The 27218-nt window shown below is 32.2% G+C and overlaps 1 protein-coding gene across 2 annotated transcripts in view; it reads right to left on the bottom strand.

The window, feature by feature from the left end:
- Positions 1–18219: 18219 nt before the first annotated feature.
- Positions 18220–27218, bottom strand: part of gsb (paired box protein gooseberry) — a 90999-nt gene continuing 82000 nt past the window's right edge. For both annotated transcript variants that reach the window (XM_076397326.1, XM_076397252.1), the window contains exons 4-7: positions 25481–25676; positions 24383–24553; positions 23964–24323; positions 18220–18817 (exon numbers count right to left, since the gene is read on the bottom strand). In XM_076397326.1, the coding sequence (XP_076253441.1) occupies positions 18712–18817; positions 23964–24323; positions 24383–24553; positions 25481–25676 (833 nt within the window). In that variant the 3' untranslated portion in view covers positions 18220–18711. The remainder of the gene's footprint in view (positions 18818–23963; positions 24324–24382; positions 24554–25480; positions 25677–27218) is intronic.

Raw genomic sequence — 27218 nt, 5'->3', positions numbered from 1 at the left:
GTGTCACCATCACAAAAAATCAACAAAAAAAGAGTACATAATTTTAATGCTATCTATCACCAAGGATCACCGAAGTTAAGAAAGTTCTCGCGCATGTAGCGGTAAATAAAAAATAGAAGGATGCACTCTTTCGAATCTGGGGTATCGATCGACAGAGAAGATGGATCGGCATATTAGTTGGTTTTCAAACGTCAAATATTATGGTAGCGGTTAAAAATTTAATTTGTGACCAAAAGACATATTAGTTGATTGTCAAATGTCAAATATTATGTTGCGTTCAGAAATTTAATTTGTGACAAACTTAAGATTTATTAATCTATATAAAAATAATATGATAGTTAACAACTGTAGTTAGCTAAAATTAAGTTTATTTTTTACCCCCTGAGAATAAAGATATAAAAATTCGAATTAGTTATTCATTTTAAACTATTATTTCTATTTGATTTCTGTACGACGGGGGATACATTAAAGTAAAAACAAAATTGTTGTTTATATTTAATTACGGGAATTTTCATATTTATGCACCTTTTAAACCTTCCCTGGACTTCCACAAATAATTCAAGACCAACATTATCCAAATTATATAAATATAGATAAAACTCGATACTTTACTAGATTCTATAGGATGGCTAGATAACAGTAAAAAAGAATCATAAAATATTGATATGTTGTAGGGTAAAGATTCTCTTAAATACAGCATTTGATTCAAAATAATAAATATGTTTATCAAGATTTGAGAAAAAATAAAAACCTTATTTTAGTGATATTAAGTACATCACCAGCAAGAAGTGTTATTGGCATAGTAGCGTATTGACGTCAATTAACTGTGTATATGTGCGAATTTTTAATATACATATCTCAGTGTTATATAATAAGTTTCGCTGTACCAACAGTATGATAACCAGCAATAGAACAGAGATTTATTTAACCAGAAAGCTCAAATTAGTCCATATTTGATATTTCGTTGGTGACTGTACTCTTTGCATGTACTTAATAATTAAAATACGAAGTGTGATTTAATTGCCTATTTTATTTTCGTTAAGATTTTAATATATAATAAAAGGAAATATAGTTACTATATTTGTTAATTTCAGATCTTTGCAATAAACATATATACATAATTTATTTGATGCTAGTAAATAATATTTTTATAAAGGGTAATGGTAGTATTAGTGCATGAATAATAGTAAGTAAGTATTTCAGACACAATAGTCATGGAATGTGGTTGAATATTGAAGAAAACGGGGTACAAAATAGTATTAATATAAAACTCAATAAGAAATTTTATTGCAGAACTGCAGACTCATATTGCCTAGTCCTACCTCTTTATTGATTAAACATGGTCGTGAGGAACTATGAGAATAGTACTATTGAAGTCAAGTGTCCCAAAATTGCTGTAACTTTGAATTTTTCTTTTAATAATAGGCTTGAAGATTTATAAGAATACATGCAATTATAATAAGGTATTTTTAAAATTGTGTGTTTAGATATGCTTTGACTTATTAAATTGTTTTAATTGTCTAATTATTTTCTCAACAGGAATTCTTTACTCGGCTTCTGTTTTTGGGGTTAGATAATATCTGCATGCGTAATATAGCTGTTTTGCATAATATTAGCTTTTGAATATTTGACCATAATAAGCCATGATAGGTATATTTGAAGGATTTTGTGTCAAGCTTATTTAGTTAAAACAAGTTAGAAACCGATTTCCTTCTGTCTGTCTGACATTCAGATTTCATATGAAAATATGCTGCATGTAATTTGATAACTGAAATAAGGATAAAGTTACGATAGTTGCGGGTTCGATACTGCCGGGACATGGTGGTAAATTTATGTTTATGTGATGTGATTTATGTGATTATTTAACATTTGTGATTGTCCTTGGCAAAAGTGCCAATCAGGCCAGTGGGCAGACTAATTAAGACGGGATGCCTTCTGAACTGGTCTAGTAGATGATGGTCACTCACCAGTCGGTAGGCTTAATGGCAATGACCGTATTTGGGAGCAAATGTTAAACAGTAGAACCAGTCCAGATAAACATCCTAGTTGGTAAAAAGGGTACTATGAAATATATTTAAAGAAGAATAGAAGTTGTTGTTACGAAATTAGAATTTACGTTTATCAGATATTACGTTTATGAGATACGGTAAATGTTATTAAGTTAGTAAAAATAATAAAATACATGAAATGCCTTTTCTGTCTTCAATCGAAAATAAACAATTTTTTAGAGTTTTTACCAATATATTATTATTGGACCTTGGACATACATTAAAAAATATGATTATAACACAAAAGTATTAAAAATATATATCAATTAAACCTACTACCATATAAACTGTTAAGGGTAACAAAACAACCTATATGGAGTATCTTTGTGAACATTTGAAATTACATTATTTCAAACGTCTATTTTTCTTTCAAATCCTTTTTTATAGGAAATTATTTTATGAGATTTTTTTAAAATTAGCCTTCATGTCCATTACTTTTGTTTTATTCATAACTTTATTTACAAAATATTAGAATGGTCTTCACCTATTCTTTGCTAGATGAAAAATTAAGATTTTCAATGAAACAAAATGATTACAATTATTTTAAATTTATCTATTAACATACAATCTATTAATATTATATTAAATATTTATTATATAATATTGTCTTTTCTTGCAATTTATTCTAAGTATAAATCTAAAAAACATTCTAACTCACCGATTGTTGATTTGTCAACAAAAATCCCATCGAAACTCCTATTCCTTTACAAGAGTCAACCCTCCTTTTTCTTGACGATCTCTTACAGTTCGCATTATTCGTGATAATTTATGAGCCCTATAAACTTATAAAAGGTGGCAAACGGGTTTATGGTTCCCATCAGTGTCAAATTATGACTAATTTTGCTACCGTTCTCTTAATTGCTTTATTGCACTACTCTTAACATTTTTTAACTATTCGCTTCACGGTTAAGTAATTTCTTGAGACTAAATCTGTTCTGGTTGTGTCATTACCAAGAACGGATGCCAGGAGCTTTAGTTTGGCCCAAGAAAGAGAAACGCTGGTTCAGAGTCAATGGTTAGATAAATGTTAAAGATTGAATAACCTTAGAAATGTTCTTATCTATCTTTTTTTTTACTTTTCACAAATATGATATATTTCAAAACTAGACAATAATTGATTTTGTGAAAATTATGTATTACTTTCTATAGCTGCCAATTTTCAGGTAACATTCAAATGCCACATTGTCCAGATTTTTAAATTATTTATTTACAATGTTATTTCGGTATTAGTCTTGATTATTATTCAATCACTACTAAGCATTGATATTCTTAATAAATCAGAAGTCTAATATTGCTATTTTATTTTTAATATTTAATGTTACTACTAGAATACCCATATTTAGATGAAATGAAAATACTTTCATTTTAATCCACAGTGCATGTTGATTCCACTACTTATTACTAAACTTGTAAATATCGTCTATCACACAATAGTTTGTAGGTTAGTGTTTGATCATATTTATATTAATGTAGTGTATTTTACTTTTATACGACAACATGTTTATCATTTTATTTTTACTTTTTGTTTCTTTCGTGGCTGTGTTTGCTTGGCAAGTCATTCTAATATTACTGTGAAAAAAATTATCTTGATATATCTAAAATATCTAAAATAATCTTGATAAAATTAGATTTAATTGCTGCATTTTCCCTATTGAATTTGCTATATCTGCAAAACGTTTGGTATATATTCTCTACTCAATGATTTTAACCAAAGGTTTCTGTATATTCTAAACAATTATACACTCTAAATAAGATTTTCTACGTTTATCGTATATTAAGTGTATACTTTAGTTGTTTACACTCTCATCACCATGTCTCGGTAATTATTAGCATTGAATCATAATTCTACATCCAGAAAGTTTCATTCAGTTACTGTTATTTTTTGAGCCACTATTTAATTCAATAAATACGCTGTTAATTTCCGCTTTAACACTAGTTCACAATTATACCACTTGTTAATTTCAAATTAACCAATGAGTGTTCAAGGTATGTAGATGCTTTCTTTAAGGTAATCTAACATTATATTATTATTCTTTTTTTGACATATTAGTAATAATATTCAGTAAAGATGCAACACAATAAAAATATTTCCAATAAAAGAACTAACAAATTAACATTTAATAGTATCAATGCTTATTTCTATAATGCATTTTACTGATAAGAAGGGCCCCCATTACCTCATTTCTGTTTGAAGTTCTCTACTAGAGACGTAATCTGTTTTACAATGACTATTTATTGGCTTCAGCATTTTCAATCATATTAATCGGAAATATTAAGAAGTGATTTGAAACACATCTCAGATAGTAGGGTGTCTCTTTTTAACTAGAATAAAATGACAAGGAAAATTTTATCTGCGTGTATTGAAATTGCAACAGCCAATGCATTATATATCTGGATGACATGAGTTCACTGTTATTTTGGAAAGATTATATAACTTCTTGAAGTGTCTGCTCTTTACATTTTGTAAATGAAATGGTAAAGTTAAAGTAACATGTTAATTAGACAAGCAATATATTATGATATATTTTTGGATTTTTCCTGATGCCAAAAGCAAAAATTCGTAATGAATTTCCAGCAACGGGCGGTTGACCTGTAAGATTCTTAACCACAAAAGCCACTTCCACTAATCCATTATCTCTGCTGATATTGCATCCGGTTGAAAAATGGCATCAGTAACTGTGAGGGGAGCACGAGGACCCGGTGGGAACTACATGTTTAATCTCAAACCTAGTTGTAGTCGGACTAAACATGGATCAGTAAAATTAATAAATTACTATGACAATGGAAGAATTAGGACCGAAACAGCTACTAGTGGAAAATAAAAAAATGTCCGGATAAATTCGTTATTTGAATGGCTGGACTAGAGTTATAAATTAATGAAAGTTCAGAAATAAATGTTTGGACTAGTGGAAAGCCGGTTTCCCAATAAATCTGGGGATTTCTGACGAACCATGGATAATTCAAAACTGAAAAGCCTGTTAAAAACTTTAAGTTTTTTTTTTGAACCGACCAGATGGTCTTCAAGTAGACGTTTTAATATCATCGTTGAAGAGGAGTAGTGGGCGAAACCAAAAATTAACTGATGAAATCGACCATTATCAAAAAGTCAATTTTGGCCAGAAAACACAAAACTACTGTGAAAAAATGACAGCAGAACTCAACACTCGCTTGAGTAATACTGTTTTAATAAAAACACTTGCTACTATGTAATCTTGCTACTATGTGATCTTCCTACTATGTAATCACTTGCTACTACGCTATGTCAACTCTTCCAAACAAACTAATCCCAAAAGAAGCCTATTCTTACGACTGCCTGCTTCCACCAGTCAAGCATGAGTAGTTCTTAATAAAGCTGCAATAATGAAGACAAACGGTTTGAATTTCGAGCCAAACTTTTATCAATTCGTCTGCGAGCTGCGAGATTTTCAGACAAGGTGTTCACTGATAATGGAAATAACCTCATGGGGACAATATTCTTATCAGGGCCTCATGAGGGGCCATCAAAATATAGTTTTCAAGGCATTAAAGTTTGATATAACCAATAATTAAAGTAAACCTTCTATTCATATTTAGAAAACTGATCATTCAAAGCCAAAATCGGTGATTATTTTTCCATGAGAAAATTCGATGTTTTTAATCGATACTGGTAATACTGGTTTAATTGATACAAGAGAATGAACGGTGCTCCAAACACGTAGAGAAGCTAAGAGACGTTAAGACGACAGTCGAAATGAAATCCGAGGTATGTAGCTTTGTGTAATCATGGAATGGGAACTTTTTCAATAAGTAAATTTTTCAAAAAGGAAACGCTTAAGGCGAAAAATTATGACTTGGATTTTTTGTGGATTAATTGTCCTCAAATTTTGAGGTATTTGAAAGTTATGTTTAGCTGCTTTTGAGGTTTGAGACCTAATATATATGAATTGAAGCAAAACAAAAGTAGATTTATATAAAGAAATACGTTTCATAAGACTGATAATAAGTAACACAACTGCACAAAGTTAAGATAAAATATTGAAGGTTTGGTAAAAAAATTATAAGAAATGATTTTTTGTTTCCTAGTGTTGTTAAAAAACTTATATTTTTTCAAACGTAAAAAATATTCGACATACTACTACTATTCTGTATTCTACACATGCATATTTTTAATGCGCTGTTTGATTAAATATATTTTTACATATTTTCATCTTGCTCTGACTATGGAAGTGGTTACTTTGTACCACCTAATCATTTATCATCGCTAATATTGACAAAGCCACATCCAACTGTGATAGAAGCCAATTCGAAGTTAATCATCAGCAAATTTCCGGTAAGCAGTGGCAGCTTTGTTTCGTACTCTTTGTTCGTTTAGTTTCGTCAAACAATTCCCCAGTCAAGTTCGCGCCCAGCTCCCATCAAGAACTGCTCATTGTTCAAGCCGCGCATTTTTCATGGGGTTGGCAGCGTGCAGGGTGGCCCTCTGACATGCGTGCTAATCAAGTTTCTAAAGGAACCCGAATTTAAATCGTAATCGGCGTGAAGCGTACCAAAACGGCAGCTGAACTGGTTTCATCTCTGTCGATCTCATTCCGCATGTTACATGTGTATAAAAAAAGAGAGAAAGAGGCAAACATAAGAATAATGCTCGTTATAAATAGGGAGACTAATGTTAATTTTTCCGTTGCAATAAGGATGGAAATTTCGTAGGATATGGAACTGAATGGTGACGTCTGAGCTGCGACGAGCCGTATAGCTCGCAAAATGGCGCTGGTTTCATTGCAACTCAATAGACGTAGGTCTGAGCTCGGCACGCGGGTAGGGTGGATTTCGTCATAGTTGTCTTACGGGTTGTAATTGCCTTAGTTCTGGCTTTTTAACAGTATTTTCATTCAGAAGATGCGGGTTTTAGCTTAAGGTGTGGCGGAGAATTCATTTTTTATGCACAATTAGTATAAACCTGTTCGTATGTTCGTTCAATGATACAGGTTTAACTTAATAAAGACAGGAGACATTCAACTTTCGGATTAATTATTTTATATTATGAAATTACCTTAGAGTTAATTTTATATATTTTGACATGCAGTCAGTTCCTAAACGGTGTAAATATAATTGAATATTAAATGTACTTTCTATGAAATAATTTAATGTATCCAATTAGTATATTGGAATTAATAAGGATTGATTGAATTATATAACAGTATTTATTATTATTTTACCTGGCATGCTGATTGAATATCAGCCGAAGAACTGAAAAAAGAAATTGAATTGAAGAAATTGAAAAAAGAAGGTTGAGCTAACAGAGTGTACAAAACTGCATCTACAATGAAATGTGAAGTAAATGAAACATATTTTACAAAATTTATATTTGAAACCCACCCAAATTTATGTCTTCAGATTACAATTTTAGCATATTCTTAGTTTCCACTGCAAAAAACTTAATAGTAAATATAGTAATAATTATTAATTCATTTTATAAAGTGGACAATGATTTCTTCTCAAATCTAAACAATCTAGCCTAGCTGCAAGATTCGATGGTTTTGACATCTTCCACAAAAAAAAACAGTTTTCCATTTAGTATTATTGAATTGTTCAGTGTATAGTGAGGCCAATAACTTTCACATTTCATTTTAGTCATTTATTACTTTTGTTGCCATTTTTAGAAAGTTATGGAGATGCACTTTTTTAATATACTAATTGTTAGTTTTGATCTCAATGAAATAAGTTTGTGACTGAAATAAGTGATTTTTATGTCAAAGACAAAGGACCACATAGAGAATCAAAAAAGTTCAAAGACAACGAATTTCAAGATTTATTGGACGTTAACCGAGTTTAAAATTTTAAAGAAATTTCAAAAAGCTTAGTAGTTCAGGTATTAAATATTATAAATATTTCCTTTATATGCTTTAGGAAGAATGCACAAGGGGCACCTATCACATGAATTGCGTTTCAACTTTGAAGTTTCTTTGCTTATCAGGGAAACAAATTTTATGTGATGTGTATAGTGGCTAGTGTTGAAAAGCGGATTTATTATGATAATTCTAAGTACAAAATATTATTAATCACAGGGAACAACAGCGAAATGGAATATTCATGATCATAAAGCTGTGGTGGGCTCAGCAAAGTGTGGTGGATAACATGCTGCTAATGCATATGTATACTAACGTTAGTTCATTAAATTGAACGACATATTGTTATAAAAAAGTAGCAGTAATAGCAGCACACGTTGTGATTCAGCTCAAATGAGTTTTGCTATAATCATATTATTCACTAAACATATCGCCTTCTGGTTACCACTTTTTAACATCAAGGCAGCATAGCATGGCTGGCATACGGTTACCTGTTAGTTAATGGCCTTACACTATCCTAGATCCACAGACTAGATGTATTTTTCAAATCTTGGATATTCCTTGTTTGGAATAGTTTATAGTTAGGGGTCTTTGAACATCAAACAACATTTTGTGGCCTCACAGCTTTGGCTACGATACTTTTATCTGATCCCCACTTGTCTCAACCAAAGTATGCTTCGAGAAATCGTGTAACAATTGCCAATAACAATCAAAGGTTAACCTGCCTTCTTTTGTTGAGTAGTTTGATTCCGGTTAATTCGATTAATTCAAAAGAGAACTTCGGAATACTACCGAATGCGTTAGTTACGAAATGAGAAGAGTTTAATATAAGAAAAAAAATTATTTAACTTGAAAAAACTATTTTGTTTTACGAAAAAAGGGGGTGACTATTGAACATCACAGTATTCAGTTTTAGCATAAACACACCACCTCGCATTCGAATACACATTATTTTTTGATATGTTTTAGTTAAATATTATTAATTATAATAAACGGAATTTGGAAATAAATTTCTTTCTTAAATATTTATCTCTAATAATGCAATCATCATATTAACGTACAAATTCAATGCCTGTTTGAAACTGAAGTAAGTTCTGGATTGTTTTAAGGTTGTTCAAATAATTATGTTCCAAAAACCTGATAAACCAGTGGCGGGTCTTACATACCTATTTCACTGCTACCTGCGATTTCAAAATTATTAGTGAAACTGCTATTAAAATGTATATTTATAGAAATGCCAGATATCTAGTTTGGATTGTTAAAGCACCACTGACCAAGCACACAGTAACAGCGGTTGCTGAAAAGGTATTCGAAGAAAAGAAATATTGCCTTGCAATATTCCTGGATGTCTCACAAGCCCGGGTATGACATCTGGAATTAATCTACAAAATGAGCAAATTGTTACCGCGGAATTACAGTCGACTGCTGGATTCATATATTTTTGAAGGAAAATTTTCTCGCTTGAAGGAGCATTCTCAGCACTTAAACCTATTTTGGAGTTCCCGAAGGTAGTATACTGGGACCAAACCTGTATCTGCTCTACAATGTTGATATATTAACAATAAAAGGAACAGTATTCAGAACTCTCTGCCTAAGGCTGAAAAAAAAATTAATAAAATATTAACTTTAAATAAAGTTTGGAAATAAATTTCTTTTTTACATAATCATCTCTAATAATTGAATTATATAATGAACACTTAATTTCTATTGAAGGTATAATAAAATCACTCTTTGTAACGGATTACCATTAGCGGCTTTATATTTCTGGTTAGTATTTCCGATCGCGGAACAAAAAGATTCCAACTATTGATTTCATTAAGACTGGTTTCCGAAGAGATTCAGTGTAAATAATCTCCATCAGTATAATAATGGTTACAGCTAAGCGAAGTCCGATCTAACAATACCCGACTCCGCAACGGACCAATAGTCAATTTGGCCGCCGTAAAATACGGTTTATTGGTAGCGGCCGGTTGCCAACAAAATAACAATTTCGATAATAAAACGATAATAATTCGAGAACACTTAAACGTTAACAAACCGTTACCGGCGTCCATTCAGCGCGAGGTCCAATTTTAGACTGTTGACTTCACGGTTCGATTTCCAGCTTTTTTCCGTCGACGTTTACGATTCCACGATTTTAGAGATTTACGGCCGTGGTACCTCAGGAACGACGTTTTCTCCTCACTCAATGGAACCATAAAATGAACTATTTTCGTTTTTCCTCGAATTGGACGAAGTATCGATTTTGCCACACATTCTAATTTTAAAGCACGATAAAAATTGTCTACTACAAAGTTTGATTCTTACTAATACACTGTTTAATATCATATATTGAATAGTGTTCAAGGATGACTGACTCTATCTCAAATTTTACTATATACTTTTCATCACCAATAAATTTATTATCCTGTTTACTAGTACTGATACTCCTGTTACTCTCATATCTTCTGGCGGATTCTGGCAAACAAATTACAAGTAATTCAAATACTGCCCAATCCTGGAAATATGATAAATGAAAATGTGCGAAAGGATCATTTCATCATAAAATACATTCATCAAACATTTCGTCATAAAACACAAAATATATCAGCGTGAAAGTAATTCGACTATTAGGCGTTTGGGATATTGGAAGATTGAAGGGAATCAACCTAATTAAGTAAGTATGATGAATACATCGGCATGTATTTTCCAAATTAAAATAAAATATTAAGTCGCTTACTACTAACGCTAAGAGTAGCACTTATATAGAAGTTCGTGTGATTTGGTTCGCTTAAATTTTCGGATTTCCTGCATATTGTCCAGTAGCTATATTGCTTCCACGTTGCTGTGATTTAGCAACCTTATTTCACATTTTAAAGCAAAATCTTGGATCACTTCGTATATCCATTTGTTTCGAGGTCATCGTGCAGCTTTTCGTTGGTTAAGTAGAGGTAAGCATTGGTCTACCCAATGTTTTAGTGCCACCCAATATTTGGTATAGTTACAGAATGCACAAATTACATAACAGATGAGAAGCAAGCTATTTAAAATCTTGTATAATGGGTTTGAGGCAAATTACAAACAAAATGGAATAATGCCTGGGAGTAATAGGACCAACAGCATTAGTAAAGAAAATCTGTGATGTGGGAATCAGATGGAATAAATTATCTTTAACAAGAAAATTGAGCTGTCTTCAAAAAATAAATAAAGAAGTCACTAAAAAGTAAAAAATAATAAGACTTAGATTTTTAAAACAAAAAAAAGCGTTTTGAAATATATTTTTTATTAATTACATCTTACATTAATACACATGGCGAGTACAGGATTAATACTTATGTATTTCCCAAATTAAAATTAAACAAATCTACTTAAGGAAAATTTAAGAATACACTTGTACTCTAAACAAGGTCGTATGATTTGGTTCTCTTCAGATATCCTTCGTGTTTTCCAGTAGCTGTATTGCTTCCACCTTGTTACGCTTTAATAACCTTATTTCATGTTTTAATGAAACATCTTGGATAACTTTGTAAATCTATTTGGTTTCGAGGTCATCGTGCATGTTTTCGTTGGTGTATTTCATTGGTAGCTATACGCATTGGTAATTAACCCTGATAATTTTAAGGATTTCAACCATTTATAGCCAAGATATCAGGCTGGAGAATATTTTAGTCGAGAAAAATCGACTTTGACTTTAAATTATCGGTTTATCATGTTTGAACGTATCAGATTTACAAACATAGCTGGGAATACTAAACCATAATGCTTCAAAATTAGTCCCTAGTGAGGTCTAAGGAGGCTCTTGTCATGAAAATACAGTTTACATCGCCTGTTAACCCAGCAGCTTGATGGATTGACGAGTGTTATGCTAGAAATCCAGATTATTTCAGGTGCCACATTTTTCGGGTAGTTATACCATCAGGACTGGACATTATCGCATTGATGATGTATTGGTTTTCATTAGTATTGGGATTTTAATGGACTCCGCCAATACCACTGCCTTTTCCTATTCTGTGACTGCAAGTTCAGCAAGTGTCTCTGTTCAACGGATATATATATTGTGATCTCTCCTGATAATGATTTCGTTAGATTCCAGATGTTGCCAGGGTGCGATGAGTCAATATTGAGGAGCATGCATTCCTGACTTTTCCAGGTTTTTACTGCACTTTTGTCTTTTGGATCTGGAGAACTAGTATCGTCTTTGGAGAACTAGTATCGTCTGAGAAGTCTGCGCTCTGATTATATTTTCTAGTTCCTTGGGGAAAACTGTGCAGCCTCTATTTGAGATTCATATCACTTGGGAGTATGCGTTTTGTGTATTATTAGCAAGTTTACAGATTGCTTCTTCAATATGGTATTTGCGATTATGGGTAATATGTGTAGGTAACGCTAGTTTTAGTAATATATCCAATGCTGCAATTTTCCTGTCTGTCTTACATTTTGTTGCCATGAATGTGGCTTCGACTAATCTGTTATGACCAACGATTAGTAACAGCTGGAGCTGGTCTGAATCCAGTTTGCTAAGACTGAAAAATTGATTGGACGGTTAGCGTCTTTATTTATAAACACATATATTGATGATGGAGTATTTCCTTGATTAGAACATTTCTGGCCCAGGAGTGATAGTGAGCATTTAATACATTGAAAAATACTAAAAAAAGAGAACTCCTTAGTAGTAGTTCTTGAACTTTTCCTCAATCATTTCCGTTTAATCTGCTGAACTATTCTTTTCAATGATATTCGGTAATAATTATGGAAGCCTTATAAATGTAATATAGAGCTATGGCCCAAGTGCTGAAAATAAAGTATTTTGAAAATTAATCAATAAATAGAGTTTTCAGTAAGGGTGGGTCGATGCTGAAAATACCAAAGAAAAGTGTAATTATGTAATGAAAGTGCCGGAAGAGTAATAAAGAAAGCAATTTAAAGTAATTTCTGGAAATATATGCAAAGCCTTCATACGTTAATGTAGAATGTCCAACGTGGTATGCGCAATATGCTATGTAGCTCCGTCCAGCTGGAGTCACATGTCGTCCACGTTCCTATCGTTCAATATTTACTAATAGAAATCGGTTATTTAACAAAAATCTTTTCAACATTTGGATAAACTAGCACATAGTGAACCTCGTGTGGGTTGATGTCCTTTTATATATCTCAATTATAACGTTCAACTAAAAACCATAAAATCATCTAAAAATGGGCTTTGTTAGTAAAGATGAATTTCCGTTTAAAATAAGGGTCTAAACGAAGCGATCCATAATAAAGTCTTATTATTTGGATGTGTTATTCAATCGTGCAACTTGCCATAGCTATTTAGTAAGCAGTAACTTATGACTTTATAATTTACAATTTAAATAAACGCCTAGAGCATAACATGGCGACTTTAGAAATCCAGTTATCATTATCTGTAGCGCCCTTCGATGATAAAATAAAAAGACATATCAGTGACCCCTTCGGTCCATGTTCTACAACAAATGGTATTCATGTGTGGACGATTTGGAAAATGGTTTTGAACTTGGTCGTTCCATATGTCTATTATCTTGTTTGACAAATATTTATATAAGCAAACAACATCTTTCCTCGTTAGATGTTTTAGTGTAACCGCATAATTATATCCCAAATTGGCTTTATGATCGACTTATAAACAAATCTCTTTGACTTTAGGTTAAGTTGAGATAATCTTCCGATTAAGCAATATTGATGTTTGATTATGAGTATGATCTGTGGTGTTTTTTGTCCAACATTGTTTCCGGTTTAACCTACCGTCAAGATGAATGCCAAGATATTTAGATGATTCTGCTTGAGGAATTGGATATCCGACAAGTGATATAATTAGGTCTCTTTCATTTTGCACCAAAATAACATGGATACTAAAGGTTGCCAATAGTAACCCCACCCTAGAGAACCACCTTGCTAACCGATGAAAATATATTTGTAAATATGAAATTGGGAAGTGCAACCGCACTAGTCGTATTCTACAGACTTTACTCCTTCTGATTACTGGTTATCCCGACATATGTGTTGTGAGCATATTTGAAGATTCCAAAAATGGGTCGATTCGTGGATAGCCTCAAAAGATACATCGTTCTTTTGAGATGCAATCCGTAAATAGCGTGAAAGATGGGAAAAGGAAACGGCTATCGATGGACAATAAAACACATTGTATTGATTTTTCACAATAAAGCTTAAAAAAGTTTAAAAAATTAGAAAAATCTTTTAAAACTAATTTAATTTATATTTAATGTTCAATAAATTATTCATTTATCCACTATTTAGTCTAATGTTTAATGAACTGAAGCTCGTTGTTATTTTACATATAAAACTTATGAGAGATTAAACGATTATTCGATTTTAATTTATCTGATTCTAAACTTATTACAACAATACTTGTTATACTAGCATAATAAATATAATGTCAAATTATTATGCCTGTTTATACTCATTTAAATTATTAAACTAGGTACTGATCTTTATCAATTTACTGTTTTATTTAATGTTATTATTTTGTCACACCCAGTTCAACTACTCAATTAAATAAATAAATAATTTTATATCTCGCTGTTATTAGTATTTTTCCATATAAATTAGGATTGTGGTTTTACTTGAGATAAATGTAGTTATATTCATTTATACAGTATCCTTGAATAACCCAAAATTAGTCGACCTACAAAGAAGCGACCTACCAACAACATTCTTTTCTGACCACCGTACTAGACATTCGGTAGCAGCTCCGGATGATGGATGGGTAAAATTCCAGAATTCTCGATCACACAAGTGGTCGTCGCCCTTAACTTAATAAAAAAAGAAGACATACATCTTCCTGTCATCGGGATGGATGGGTGTAAAATATCCCGACGGTGTAGTTGACAAAAATCGACACAAAAGAGACAAAGGTTGCGACAGAAAGGCTCGAATTTGAAAAATACCATCCTCGACTGTCTGAACCATGTGGGGTCTCGATGGGAGGCCCAGAAAATAGCTCTAAAATGTATAATTAAATATTTAGGATAAATTGTTGCTTAGTGTTAACGCACGTATTGTAATTTTGTTTTTTAGTTATATATATTTATAAAGAAATATTTTTTAATTATTAATTTACAATTTACGAGGCAGGTTATTTATTAATTCATTTAATTTATTAAATACTTGTTCCTATACATATAATTGTTAATAATGGTACTTTATTATTCAATAAGTTGTTAGTTGCTACTTCTTTCTAATATCTTCGCTGGTATTTAAATTTTACATTAAGAAAATGGTAAAATGCAACAAAGGATTTCGTAACAGGACAAGTCTGGTAAATACGGCTCTACAGATTTAATTATTATATAGGTTTCATAGATTTTCTAACGTGTGATAGAGTGTAGTTATGTTGCAAAAGTAGCTTGTTGTTTATACATATATAATAATCGTCTTTGTTTTAATACTCACCTGAAACGCATTAAGTTCAGTCGATAAACATAAACCCATGGTGCTTTCATTTTGTTAAGATTAACATTTCATTTTTCCACAAATATTTCTTAGCATTCCACAATATCCTTAATGGACAATAAGTATTTGATCCTATAAAATACATTTCATATATTTGGTCATTTATGTTATACAATGATATGTAGAACATGTAATCTCCTGTTGAAACTTATGAACTAGTATTATATTTAATTTAATTAGTATTCTATATTATTGTAAAAACTATTCTGTGTCATTAATCAGGTCGGAGGTAGTTAACGTTTTAACCTACACTCTTCTCTGACATCGCCCATATTTCATTCTTTGGCGAATGCATTCGGGTGCATCGACACTTTTTCAGAGTACCTTATACTGATACCTTGAATCACACTCGTTATGATTTCCGGGGGATATCGCGCTGAACTAGGTTGTTACTAGCATAATATGGAGCGTCAACGACGGCATGTAGCACTTTATTTTGGAATCTCTGAAAGGTGGCTACATTGGCTTCGCTAGTAGTACCTTACAGTTCATATGTCCTTACAGATAGCATATGTCCATATGGGCCTAAGAATTAACTTATACAACAATATCTTGTTATATAAAGATAATTTGGATTTATGCCCTATAAGTCAGTACATCTGGTTCAGTTTAAGACCGGAATGGTTATGCTTTATCAGTATAGTTTTAAAAATTATATTTAAATGCGAATGTTTGTTGTTTGTATGAATATTAGTATATAAAATTAGAAAAATATAATCCACAGCAGGTGGTTTAACCCAAATGAAGAAAATGTACGTCAATATTTTGAGGAGAAAGTATACTCGCAGGGGATTATATTGTGTTTTTTTTTGTGTTTGTTAATATTTCAAAGTACTAATGTATATTCCAGTAAGAAGAATTTTATTCCGGTAACTAATATGGGTAAGATACTTTTTAGCCTTTTCGCTGAGGTTTGTCGTTATTCGGTCTCACGTTAAACAATAGATTTAGTCTACATAAACTTTAGTTAATATTTAAAATATAATGTAACAATATTCTTGTTTTTAAACTATATTAATTAATAAATTTATATTTTCTCGACAAATCTGGATTAAGAATATTTATATACGAGAATGTTTATTTTTAAGAAAATATAAAAATTCACATTTTATGATTTTATTTTATATATTTATGTGTTTTTCCACTTAACCATAATTGGGTTTTATTGTGTTTATTTAACTTTTAATGTGAAATTTAACGTTGAAATAGAAACAATAAAATTTTATATCTTATATAAATGTATCCATATATAATATATTTAATATAATTTTATCGGATTTTTTAGCAGTTTATTGCCATTAAATACAGGATGTGTCTGTTTTTTTTTAATTACTATTTTTATATACAATATAAAATGATTATTTAATTTTAGTTATCAAAAGCAAATTAGCTCGAAATATTATGCGTTTTATCGATTAATATTATTCTATGATATATGGTAACGTAGATAGTAGTAGGTTACTAGGACGACTATAATAAATATTATTGTTTTTTGAAATAATTAATTTAAAGAATGGTTTTTTAATTTGGTTTTGAAAAATTACATATGACCTGTGGAATCTTCAACTGAAAGTGCAAAATACCATGGATATAAATGCTTTTTCGATTCAGCAGATTAAAAAGTTTTGAACCTAAAAGAAAAAAAATCTAAGTAGTGACCGAATATATTCTTTTATGATATGAGTTCTCTCTAAATATTCGAATCCATTTTAATAATCAGTAATATATTGTGGATAGTTTGTTCATACAAAACTAAACTAATCTCATTTAAATGTAATAAAAGTAGTAATTTGAAGGCGTTATATCAGGTAAGCATTCTGGGTGACCCACAACTTTCCATTCGAGCTACGTGGTTAAACATTTGCACTAATAGTTTCTATCGGTTTTAGCAGCTCGTAATATACAATACCTTGTTCATCTCTCCTATTCATAGCAAAAATTACTCTCCTGGACTAACCCATGACTGATTCTTTGAAATTGTCATAGTAGATGTACTTTTTATCGTTAGTCATGATACAGAAACTCTTCATTTTTGCAGAAAAACTAATAAAGAGCGATATTCAAGTAGGAATGTTCGAAGTAGCATTTTCAATCAATTTGCGTGTTAGGCATTTACCCCTTTTTTGGATCTTTATTATTTCATGTACAATTTTCGAAAGAATTGATTCATCAATTACCAAGCTATCTGAAATTTTATTGATAATTTGAACTAGGTTTTCACCGAATAAGTTTTTGTAATTCATTATCTTCGATAATTTTTGGGCCTCCAAGCCGTTCTTTGCCATTGACATCAACATGGTTACTTCACAATTGTTGAAACCAAAAATCGGTTTATAAAAGTAATGATCAATTATGAGTAACAAATATATTGCCAAAAATATAAATTTAAGTGTTTCATTCCCTGTTATTTTACAATAATAACTGTTATTTTATGTAGAAAACTGTCAAAATTATCAAATTTAATAGTTAGGTTACGTTATTTAACAGTTGTTTACATTGATACTTTGCATTTTCACCAATATATACCGCTGATAGAAAACAAGCGACCACCTAATGGTAACTAAAATTAATTATTAAAAATGTATTGTAATAAATAATTAGAAATGTTCCTTTAGCTATGAATTCGAATATAAAATATTTTGTAAATAAAATGCAATTTTTTTATAACAACTAGATCTACATGATAAAACGGAACCTTTATGTAAGGATGTTAAAGGTTTCTTTATTCTATCGTTTGGGCTAGTATTGGTCGTGCATTTACTGGATATTTATTATTAAAAAATGAACAAAATTCTTTGTTTTTTTATAGTTCAGGAATTATCAGGAACAAATACAAAAAAAATATTAATTAAAAATTTATTGATATATGTATGTACAGATCTATATAGGAAAGCCAACATTACATTTATTGCTACATTATATACAAAAATACTCCTACTCTAACTGTGTTTATATTACATATAACATTTTTCGATTTTCTTTGAAAATAATTTACAGCTTTTTTTAAATTTAATTTACTTAAAGTACAAACGGGACACTAAATTTGGTCAAACAACTATCTATATTACAGAAAAATGCACAGACTGCTAAAGCTTTCGAACAATTAATCTATATAAATTTACTATTTATAGTAAAGTTGATTACAATAATTATATAAGGAACAGACACATCGAAAATACATTTTTGTAAGGGAAAAAATACTACTATTTCTTTTTGCTTTTAAAGTTAAAAACTCTGTATAAATTTTTAATAAAGGCAATTGATTTCGTTAGTAAAGGCTTGTAAAAATCACAAATGTGTTTCTTATTAAAAATAGGCACTTTCTCGATATGTTTCGATGTAGATGTTGGTTGTTACGCATTGGTGTTGTTTTAGTGTACTCGGCTCGAGCACATTTCCATAGCTCCGAAGTATGGATATCCGGATTTAGCTTCACTGGGGGAGTGGGCTCCATAGTGGCCACCACCACTAAATAAACTGCAACAGAAAAAATATGTTAACTTTGATTTTTGATGCACATATTTTTATTTTATAAAGTAAATTTGAATTAAGGTTAAATGACATGGAAGACGAATTAAAGTAGTAGGCTCTATTATATTATTACAAATTATTTGTATTTCGAGACTTTATTCTAAATGAAAGAATTAATGAATATACTGAAAATGAGTAGAAATATTTTTAGGAGAACCATTTTTTTTAACACAACATGTTAAAGAAGTACTACTCATTTATAAAATTATTCGTAATTATTTACATTTTGGAGTGAATTTTTCCTATAGTTAAAAATAGACAGAATGTTTTCTAGTACACCAGAACATTTAACCGAATAGATCCTTAAAATTCGATTTGTGCTGGTCGAACCTATTGTCGAATGTTTACAAAATTCTCAAAATATTGTTGTTAATAATTAGAGGTTAAAAATCAGCAAAAGTTGTTTTACTTTTTAAGTTAACGCAGCAGAATTGTGATATGCTGACGTCATAAATTTTTATGACGTGCATTGACTGTTTAATTAAATTGACTACACATATGTTATATTTAATTTGATAATTCTTAACGCAATTTGAAAAAAAATCATTAAAACTTAGACAAATGGAACAAATGAAAATTAATGAGGTTTAAAAATGTTGATTGTGTTTCAGAAGGAAGTTGCTTTTCCAACTTAAATAAGACGTACTTTTTGCTTTTTCAAATATTTGTTTACTTTTTGCAGTTTTATAATAATTGTTATATCTTTAATATTGCCATATAATAAATAATTATTATTAGTTAATAAAATAATTCTAATATGCTTAAAACAAAAAGTCCTACTCTGATATCGACCTGCCATATCGAACTTCTTCACAGGCGTGTCATTGAAATAAATCCTCTCGCCGGTAGACGGCACTACTACGGTACGCAATCAATGAAAATCGTGCTAAACAAAATTACACGGTACCATCTTAATGGGTGCCGATACCGCTCTCTACTTACGGCTAAAAACCGCTTCCCCAGCTACCGGAATGAATTATTATTTATTTGCCATTGATTAATTATGGCCTATCGCTCCGTAATCACTGGAAATTGGTACCGTAGTACCATCGGCCAGGTTCGCTTGTCGTTTTTCGTTGCCGGGATGCTACGTTGTCGGAGAAAAAATGTCGACGGTTTTTTGTTTCGTTTCAGAAACCCGCGCTCTTTGCGATTATTTATGACATTATACTATAGATACAATTCATGTAATACTGGTGTTTAAAATGTTGCTCGTAATTAATAGTGAAAAAATAGTTTTGCATATAAAATGCCCCGTTCGTTTGATGAGCTGGAATAATGCATAAACTTCCAACGCAGACGTACAATAAACTTTACATTATGACAGACGCTAGACGGTATATTCGTATCTCCGACTGTCATCGGAACGAAACAAAGTAAACTTGACTGTTACAGCACCATTTTCAGAGCTAGATTAACCAATTAACCGACACAGTCCGAACAATAACGACAAGGGGGAGCATAGGACATTTACAGGTATGAGTGAGAAGGTGATGTACGGCCAATACCGCGACGACGAAGAGAGAGAAAGAGACACAAGATATTTCCACGAACGGTCACTTTTACGATTAAACACGAATCCGAAAATAAAATGGCCGAACGGCTCCGACGACCCCTTGATAACAGCAAAAGGCTCGTAACTTACGTGCTCGGTTTGTGTGGTTTAAATTGCATGAGACCGCGTTCAGAATATAATAAGAGAAGGCGCGCACCATTGTTAATCTAGGATATATTAATCGTATAAGTTATGCGAGGTTAAACGTTCGGTTCTGTGCACAAGGCGAATAAATCAACGCCTGTGTTTCGGACTGTTTTCACATAATTCATGATGGTAAAGAACGCCCGTCCGAACGGATTAACGTCTGACTCTTTGCCACGTAATTTAAATAGAATTTGGTGCTGTATGGAAACTGTTATTTAATAATGCATAAGTTACTAACGTATGTATTGATTTTAATTTCGATGTGATATTTAAAAGTGAGGTTAGATTTATGTACTTTTCATCTGTAGATTTGTTTTTCTTATTTTATATATTTAAAATTATGACATATTTTAGTATTTTGCTTTATCTTGAGGTCTCCAAGATATACAAATTTTTGAATTCTGTCTCAAAATTGGATTATAAACAAATTAGTAACCTTATCCAGAATGGATATTTACATATGATTTTTTTTCTCCTTTTACCAACGAGTGTTTATCTGGACTGGACCTACAGTTTAACGTGGGCTCCAAACCACAGTCCTCGACATTAAGCCTACCGAATGGCGAGTGACCAACTTAGAAATCATCCCAGAAGACATCCGGTCTTACCCAGCCTGGTTACTGGCGTGACTGGGATCACTTTCCTTGTCGGATTTTGCACTCTTGCCTAAGGATAATCACAAATGTTAAACATTCACAAACATGCATTTACGCGACTATCGCAAGAGTAGGGGTACCACCCTGTCGCCTTTATCACTGAGCCAACCAAGCTGCCATATGAATTATTGTTTTGAGGATTTTATTACATGTACAGTGTGTTCAGTATGATAGTTCAACATTCAAAGTCCATTTTTATACACTTCTTTAATTCAAAGCGTAGAAAAATAAAACACGTCATATTGTTTCAGCAATTATAGGCCAGGTATTTTTAATATATTATTTAGATGAGCTATCTGACGCTTTTGGCATTTATCAAATAACATACCTACAGGGGATGGATAATATAAGATGAACCATTTACGTTTAAAACAGCTGGAATCCTACGCGAAATAATTTCCAATGGAATGTTCACCCAATCTTGTACCAAAAATCTGCTACTTGCTTCAATAAAGGATTTCTACTCTCTTAACTCTCTGCTCTTAAACTCCGGCTTTAAAATGGTTCAGTTCTGCTGAAGTCTACCGATTGTAGTGACGGTAGATTATAGCCATTCGCTTTGGAGCCGCTTCGGTGTGGATTTCTTTTTGCGGTTATTATTGTCGTAGTAAATGTATTCTTGTATCGTTACTCATAAAACTCTACAGGAAACTCTTAATTTTTTCAAGACAAACAATAAAACAGCGATGTTAAATTGTTCGAAATATATTTTTGAAACAATTCGTGTGGTAGCCAGTTTCACCTTTTTTCAATATTTCCCATCACACCTACATTTTTTGACACAAGTGATACAGCAATTGTCTGACTGTATTTTTTTTATAGTTTAAGATAGGTTGAGTTTTGTAACTCATTATTCACCTTCGACCTTGTTTGGCGTTTCAGGTCGTACTTTGTCATTGACATCAAAAATGTCTCTTTCAAATTGTTGAAACCAAAAAAGCGACACCATAAGCCTTAAAAAAATCTTTGAAGGTCATTCAGCAGCAAATTTTCAAATCAAACAACAAAAGTAGTGAATGTGAAACAATCTATTTTGAGCGTTGTTCATTGTTAGCGGCCGTATATATTGAAAAACTCAATAATATTAAATCGATAACCGATTAATTAATAATAAGTGAATAGTGTCCGAATAGTTTACAACGGAATGTTGTCCCACTGTTGTACCAAAACTCTGTTGGAGATGGAAATATGCTCATCACCCTCTGCTGTAAAACTCCGGCTTTAAAATGGTGCAGTTCTGCTGCAATCTACCGATTGTAGTGACGGTAGATTATAGCCATTCGCTTTGGAGCCGCTTCCGTGTGGATGTGAATGGCTTTCCTGGACTAACCTATGGCTGTTTGCGGTTAGTATTGTCGTTGTATTTTTTCAGCGATGTTAAATTGTTCGAAATATATTTTTCAAACAATTCGTGTGGTAGCCAGTTTCACCTTTTTTCAATATTTCCCATCACATCTACATTTTTTTGACACAAGTGATATAACAATTGTCTGACTGTTTTTTTATAGTTTGAGATGGGTGGAGTTTTGTAACTCATTATTCACCTTCGACCTTGTTTGGCCTTTCAGGTCGTACTTTGTCATTGACATCAAAATTGCCTCTTTCAAATTGTTGAAACCAAAAAAACCGATACCATAAGCCTTAAAAAAATCTTTGAAGGTTTTTCAGCAGCAAATTTTCAAATCAAACAATAAAAGTAGTGAATGTGAAACAATCTATTTTGAGCGTTGTTCATTGTTAGCGGCCGTATATATTGAAAAACTCAATAATATTAAATCGATAATCGATTAATTAATAATAAGTGAATAGTGTCCGAATAGTTTACAACGGAATGTTGTCCCACTGCTGTACCAAAACTCTGTTGGAGATGGAAATCTGTTCATCACCCTCTGCTGTAAAACTCCCCATAACGGTTCAGTTTTGTTGAAGAATATCGATTGTTCTGGCCACGGAAGATATTTTGATGCTTCTCAAACTAAGAATAAGCATCTTTGGCTATGTCTATGGCCCATGGACATAGTTAGAACTTCATCATTCTAGCCAGTGATGTAAATGAGAGGACCAGTCGAATATCACGATATTGTCGCCCAAATTAATGATTGACTCTAGGAAGCAGGCAGTCGGATGGTCGGTTCTTAAGGTTCTCCATACATAAACTCGACCGTTTGTAGAAAAGAGTATAAACCATCGGACCATAAGTATTGTATATGCTGTCTTTGCCGTGTATACTATTGCTCGCGAGACTTTCAATAATATGTGAGAGATCACACATTTCATCAATAATTTTTTCCAATAATACACTCAACTATAACCCATAAGATTTGTCATGTAAACTGAGCAATACATATGCGCCGCTTTATTTACAGGGAAGTATATTTTCTATCCCATTTAGTAATAATTTTACATTATTTTATTATCAATAACATAAATTGCTATTACTCTTTTTTACTGAATAATATTTTATATGAATATTATATTCGTTGTATTTAGGTTTAGTGTTTTGGGTTATTTAATTTTTAACGTTTTTCTTTGCAATTGCAATAATTTACATAACTGATTTATTAAATATTTAAATTTATTTATAATTGATTATAGAGGCGTGTGCATACAGTGAGTTAAAAAAAGCCACAAATATAATATTAACAAGCTGTAGTAGACTTCCAATTACTATTTAACATTTTACTAACACTGTAATCTTGTGATATATTCGGACAAACTTTTTTAAATAACTCACCTATAGTTTTCATGCCAGCTGCTCAAGTTCTCGCCAACTTTGTTGTTCTGCGCAGCGGCGGCGGCGTGACGCATCCACACCGCCGTTTGTTGCGCAGGCGATACAGAATGCTGATTGGGTGACACTTGCGATGTCATGTTATAGGCTCCAAAGTGATTAACGTTCCCGTCGAGGGGTGCCGTGCTGGAATTGTACGATCCGTAGATTGCGGGCGTGTTCTTGTCGTAGAGAACCGGATTTTGACTAGTAGGAGGGGTAGTGGACGAACCGGGGGATGCTGCTTGGCTGGAGATGCTGGAAGCTACCAGGGTGTGAGGCAGCGACGTGGAACCGGTGGTTAGGGGTGAACTAAGGGCAGCACTGTAATAAAAAACGTCCATCAGAAATTGTAATGTTAGGGGATGTCGTTTGTGTTTTACCTGTAGGACTGTTGAGCGGTCCATGCTGATTGGTTGAAAGCTCCAGCATCGTATTGATGTTGCACGGACGGGAACGCGCTCTGCAGTGACATGGTGTTGAAGGCGTTCAATTGTTGTGAATTGAGTTGTTTCCTCAAACGGGCACGTCTGTTAGAGAACCATACCTGAACTCTGTAATTCAACAAGAATGATAGTAAGAATCCGCATAATATCGGTGGAACTTTATGATGATAGAAGTTTATTTCTACTATTAGACTTATAAATTAATTTTTAAGGACTTATTATATATTAACAGACGTTTTTTTTAATCGTATCGGGTACATTTATAACCAACTACATATTGAAGCCCTACTGACAGGCATCACTTTTCAGTATGTGCCATTTCGTTGGAGAGTGAAAAATATTTTAAAATGCATTGAAAATGTCTGACCTTGTACTTTATACAAATTTGAGTTATACTTTTTGGCGAATGCTGTGTGAAGCTTATGTTAGCTGTGCTCCATCCGTTAGTATGTGAATATTATGTGTGAACTTCTTGAAAGTATTGATTTTGATACCAAAATAAATGGCGTTCTGGACGGCTAAAAAAATGAAGACGAGGATTTGAAGGCATTACTCGAATATTATCCATATAAAGTACAATAATAGTATGCAGTAACACAAGAAACCAATTTCAATCGCTTGAAGAACATAGGAATGTACAACGGCTAAGTGCTCTATGCGCTTTCAAGAGACACTGAAAGGCGTTTGATGATGTGTAAAATGTTACTCCAACGGCAAAATATGAAAGATTTTTTCCATCGCATTGTTGTTGTAAAATCCTAATGGATCCAAAGTCATGGGGACCTGGCACATTCATCAACTTCAATGGCAAAACCGAATATCCCTGTATGTGGTGGTATCGTAGTGTGGTATACTATGAACGCTAGAACCTAATGAAACCATCAATGAACTACAACTGACGTGTTTGAGTCGATCACTGAAGATTTTGTATAAATTATATTGTACCGATTTTTCATAATGAAGCCTCAAATTAAAAAAAATCATTTAAAATAAAATTATAGGTCTAACATAAACATTTTTTGAGGATGATTTTACCTTGCTTCTGTCAACTTGGTTTTCTGAGCCAGCTCTTCCCTAGTGTAAACGTCCGGGTATTGAGTCCTACCGAAAGCTCTCTCCAGTGCCTCCAATTGTTCTCCAGTAAAGGTTGTTCGGGAACGCCTCTGTTTGCGTTTCAACGGAATACCAGGTTCGGATTCCGTATCAGATTCCTCGCAAGACGAAGTGGGACCTGTAAAAAAAACGCAGGCGATGTACAAACACCGAATTCGACTGTTTCATCGAGTAAGAGCGAACAGGTCTGTCGATCTCAATTCGTTTCCACTTTTTTCCAGAATTATAATAATTTTATCTTTAGAAATTGCTACTGGTCATTTAACGAAATTGCCTTTTATACGATCTATAATTTAAACGGAATTTTTTGAAAATGACCCGTACTCCGATTATGATTGCTTTCGACCACGGACAAAAAATGGTTCGGTATCTTCTGTTGGTATGAGAAATGGGCTTTTAACCCTATTTTAATATATTCTCATAGTAAGGATTACATTTTTATTTCAGGGATATGTAAAAAATAGTTTGTCTCTTCATATATATCGAGATGATTTCCTCTTCAGGCGAACAATTTTATTTTATTCATTATATTTGGCTGTTGCGTGTATTTTGATCAGATAAATCTAATGATGAATATATAAGGAATTAATGTAACTCTTAAACAATCTAAACTAAAAGTATTATTGATCTAAACAAAAAGTCACTTTTGACGTTCATGTTTTACATTTTTACTGCTGAAGCCCGTCAAACAACTGTGATTATACTTCAGTTCTCGATTTTGATTTTGATTATTTAAAAGTGATTTTTGATATCAATGACAAGAAGCGATACGGCTTGGTTGGTACGGTGGTGAAGGTGACTGGACGGTCGTCCTACTGTTGCGGTAGTCACGGGTTCGAATCCTGCTGGGGCATATATGTACTTATGTTTGTTATTGTAATGCTATTGTATAATTATTCAGTTATTGTTATTGTAATCCGATAAGGAATAAACATCCCACTCACGCTAGTAATCAGGCTAGGTAACACCGGTTAGTGGTAATTTGGTACCTAGGCTTAATGCCGAAGATAACCCTAATGCACATAACCCCTCGTTAGTAAAAAGGAGACCTTAAAATGTATATAAAAAAGCGACCAGGGTGACCAAAAAGTCTCAAGGATTATTTGATGAAAATCCAGTTTATACTTTCAAATAACTTTCAATTAGGACTTATTATTTACTTCGGCGTTTCATTGCTCGCTAGACATATAAGAAAAGTTTGCGATTATGTATTTATATAGTACTGTGACAATCCTAAACGTAAAAAGTCAGAAGTTAGTCCTGGAGAGTCATCTACAGTGATATCGAAGTGAAATATTGATGACCATAAAGCCTTGCTATGTATATGGTGAGAATGCAACAAAATAATGTGGAAAAATTATAGAGAATTATATAAGAATACTAGAAAAATTTGCATAATACTAATAATTGATATTTATTAAATAATGTCTATCGTGTAGGAGATTAAATTTTGATACTGACATGATTTGCGGATATATTTATCACTGAATATTAAAGGAGTTAAATATTTCTATAATTATACATTGATTTACCTATCTAAGAAATTATAATATTATAGCTAATTTTAAACAAGGAATGGGGTTCATATTTATCAATTATATTGTTCAGACATAATATATACGTATTTTTTGTATTGAGTTAATACTATAAATATTGTACA

The sequence above is a fragment of the Rhynchophorus ferrugineus genome, unplaced genomic scaffold (genome assembly GCF_030347505.1).
Source record: "Rhynchophorus ferrugineus isolate W39M unplaced genomic scaffold, kcgeb_rfMv2 rfM1, whole genome shotgun sequence".
NCBI classification, from domain to species: domain Eukaryota; kingdom Metazoa; phylum Arthropoda; class Insecta; order Coleoptera; family Curculionidae; genus Rhynchophorus; species Rhynchophorus ferrugineus.
This window is presented reverse-complemented; position numbering and strand designations above follow the sequence as displayed.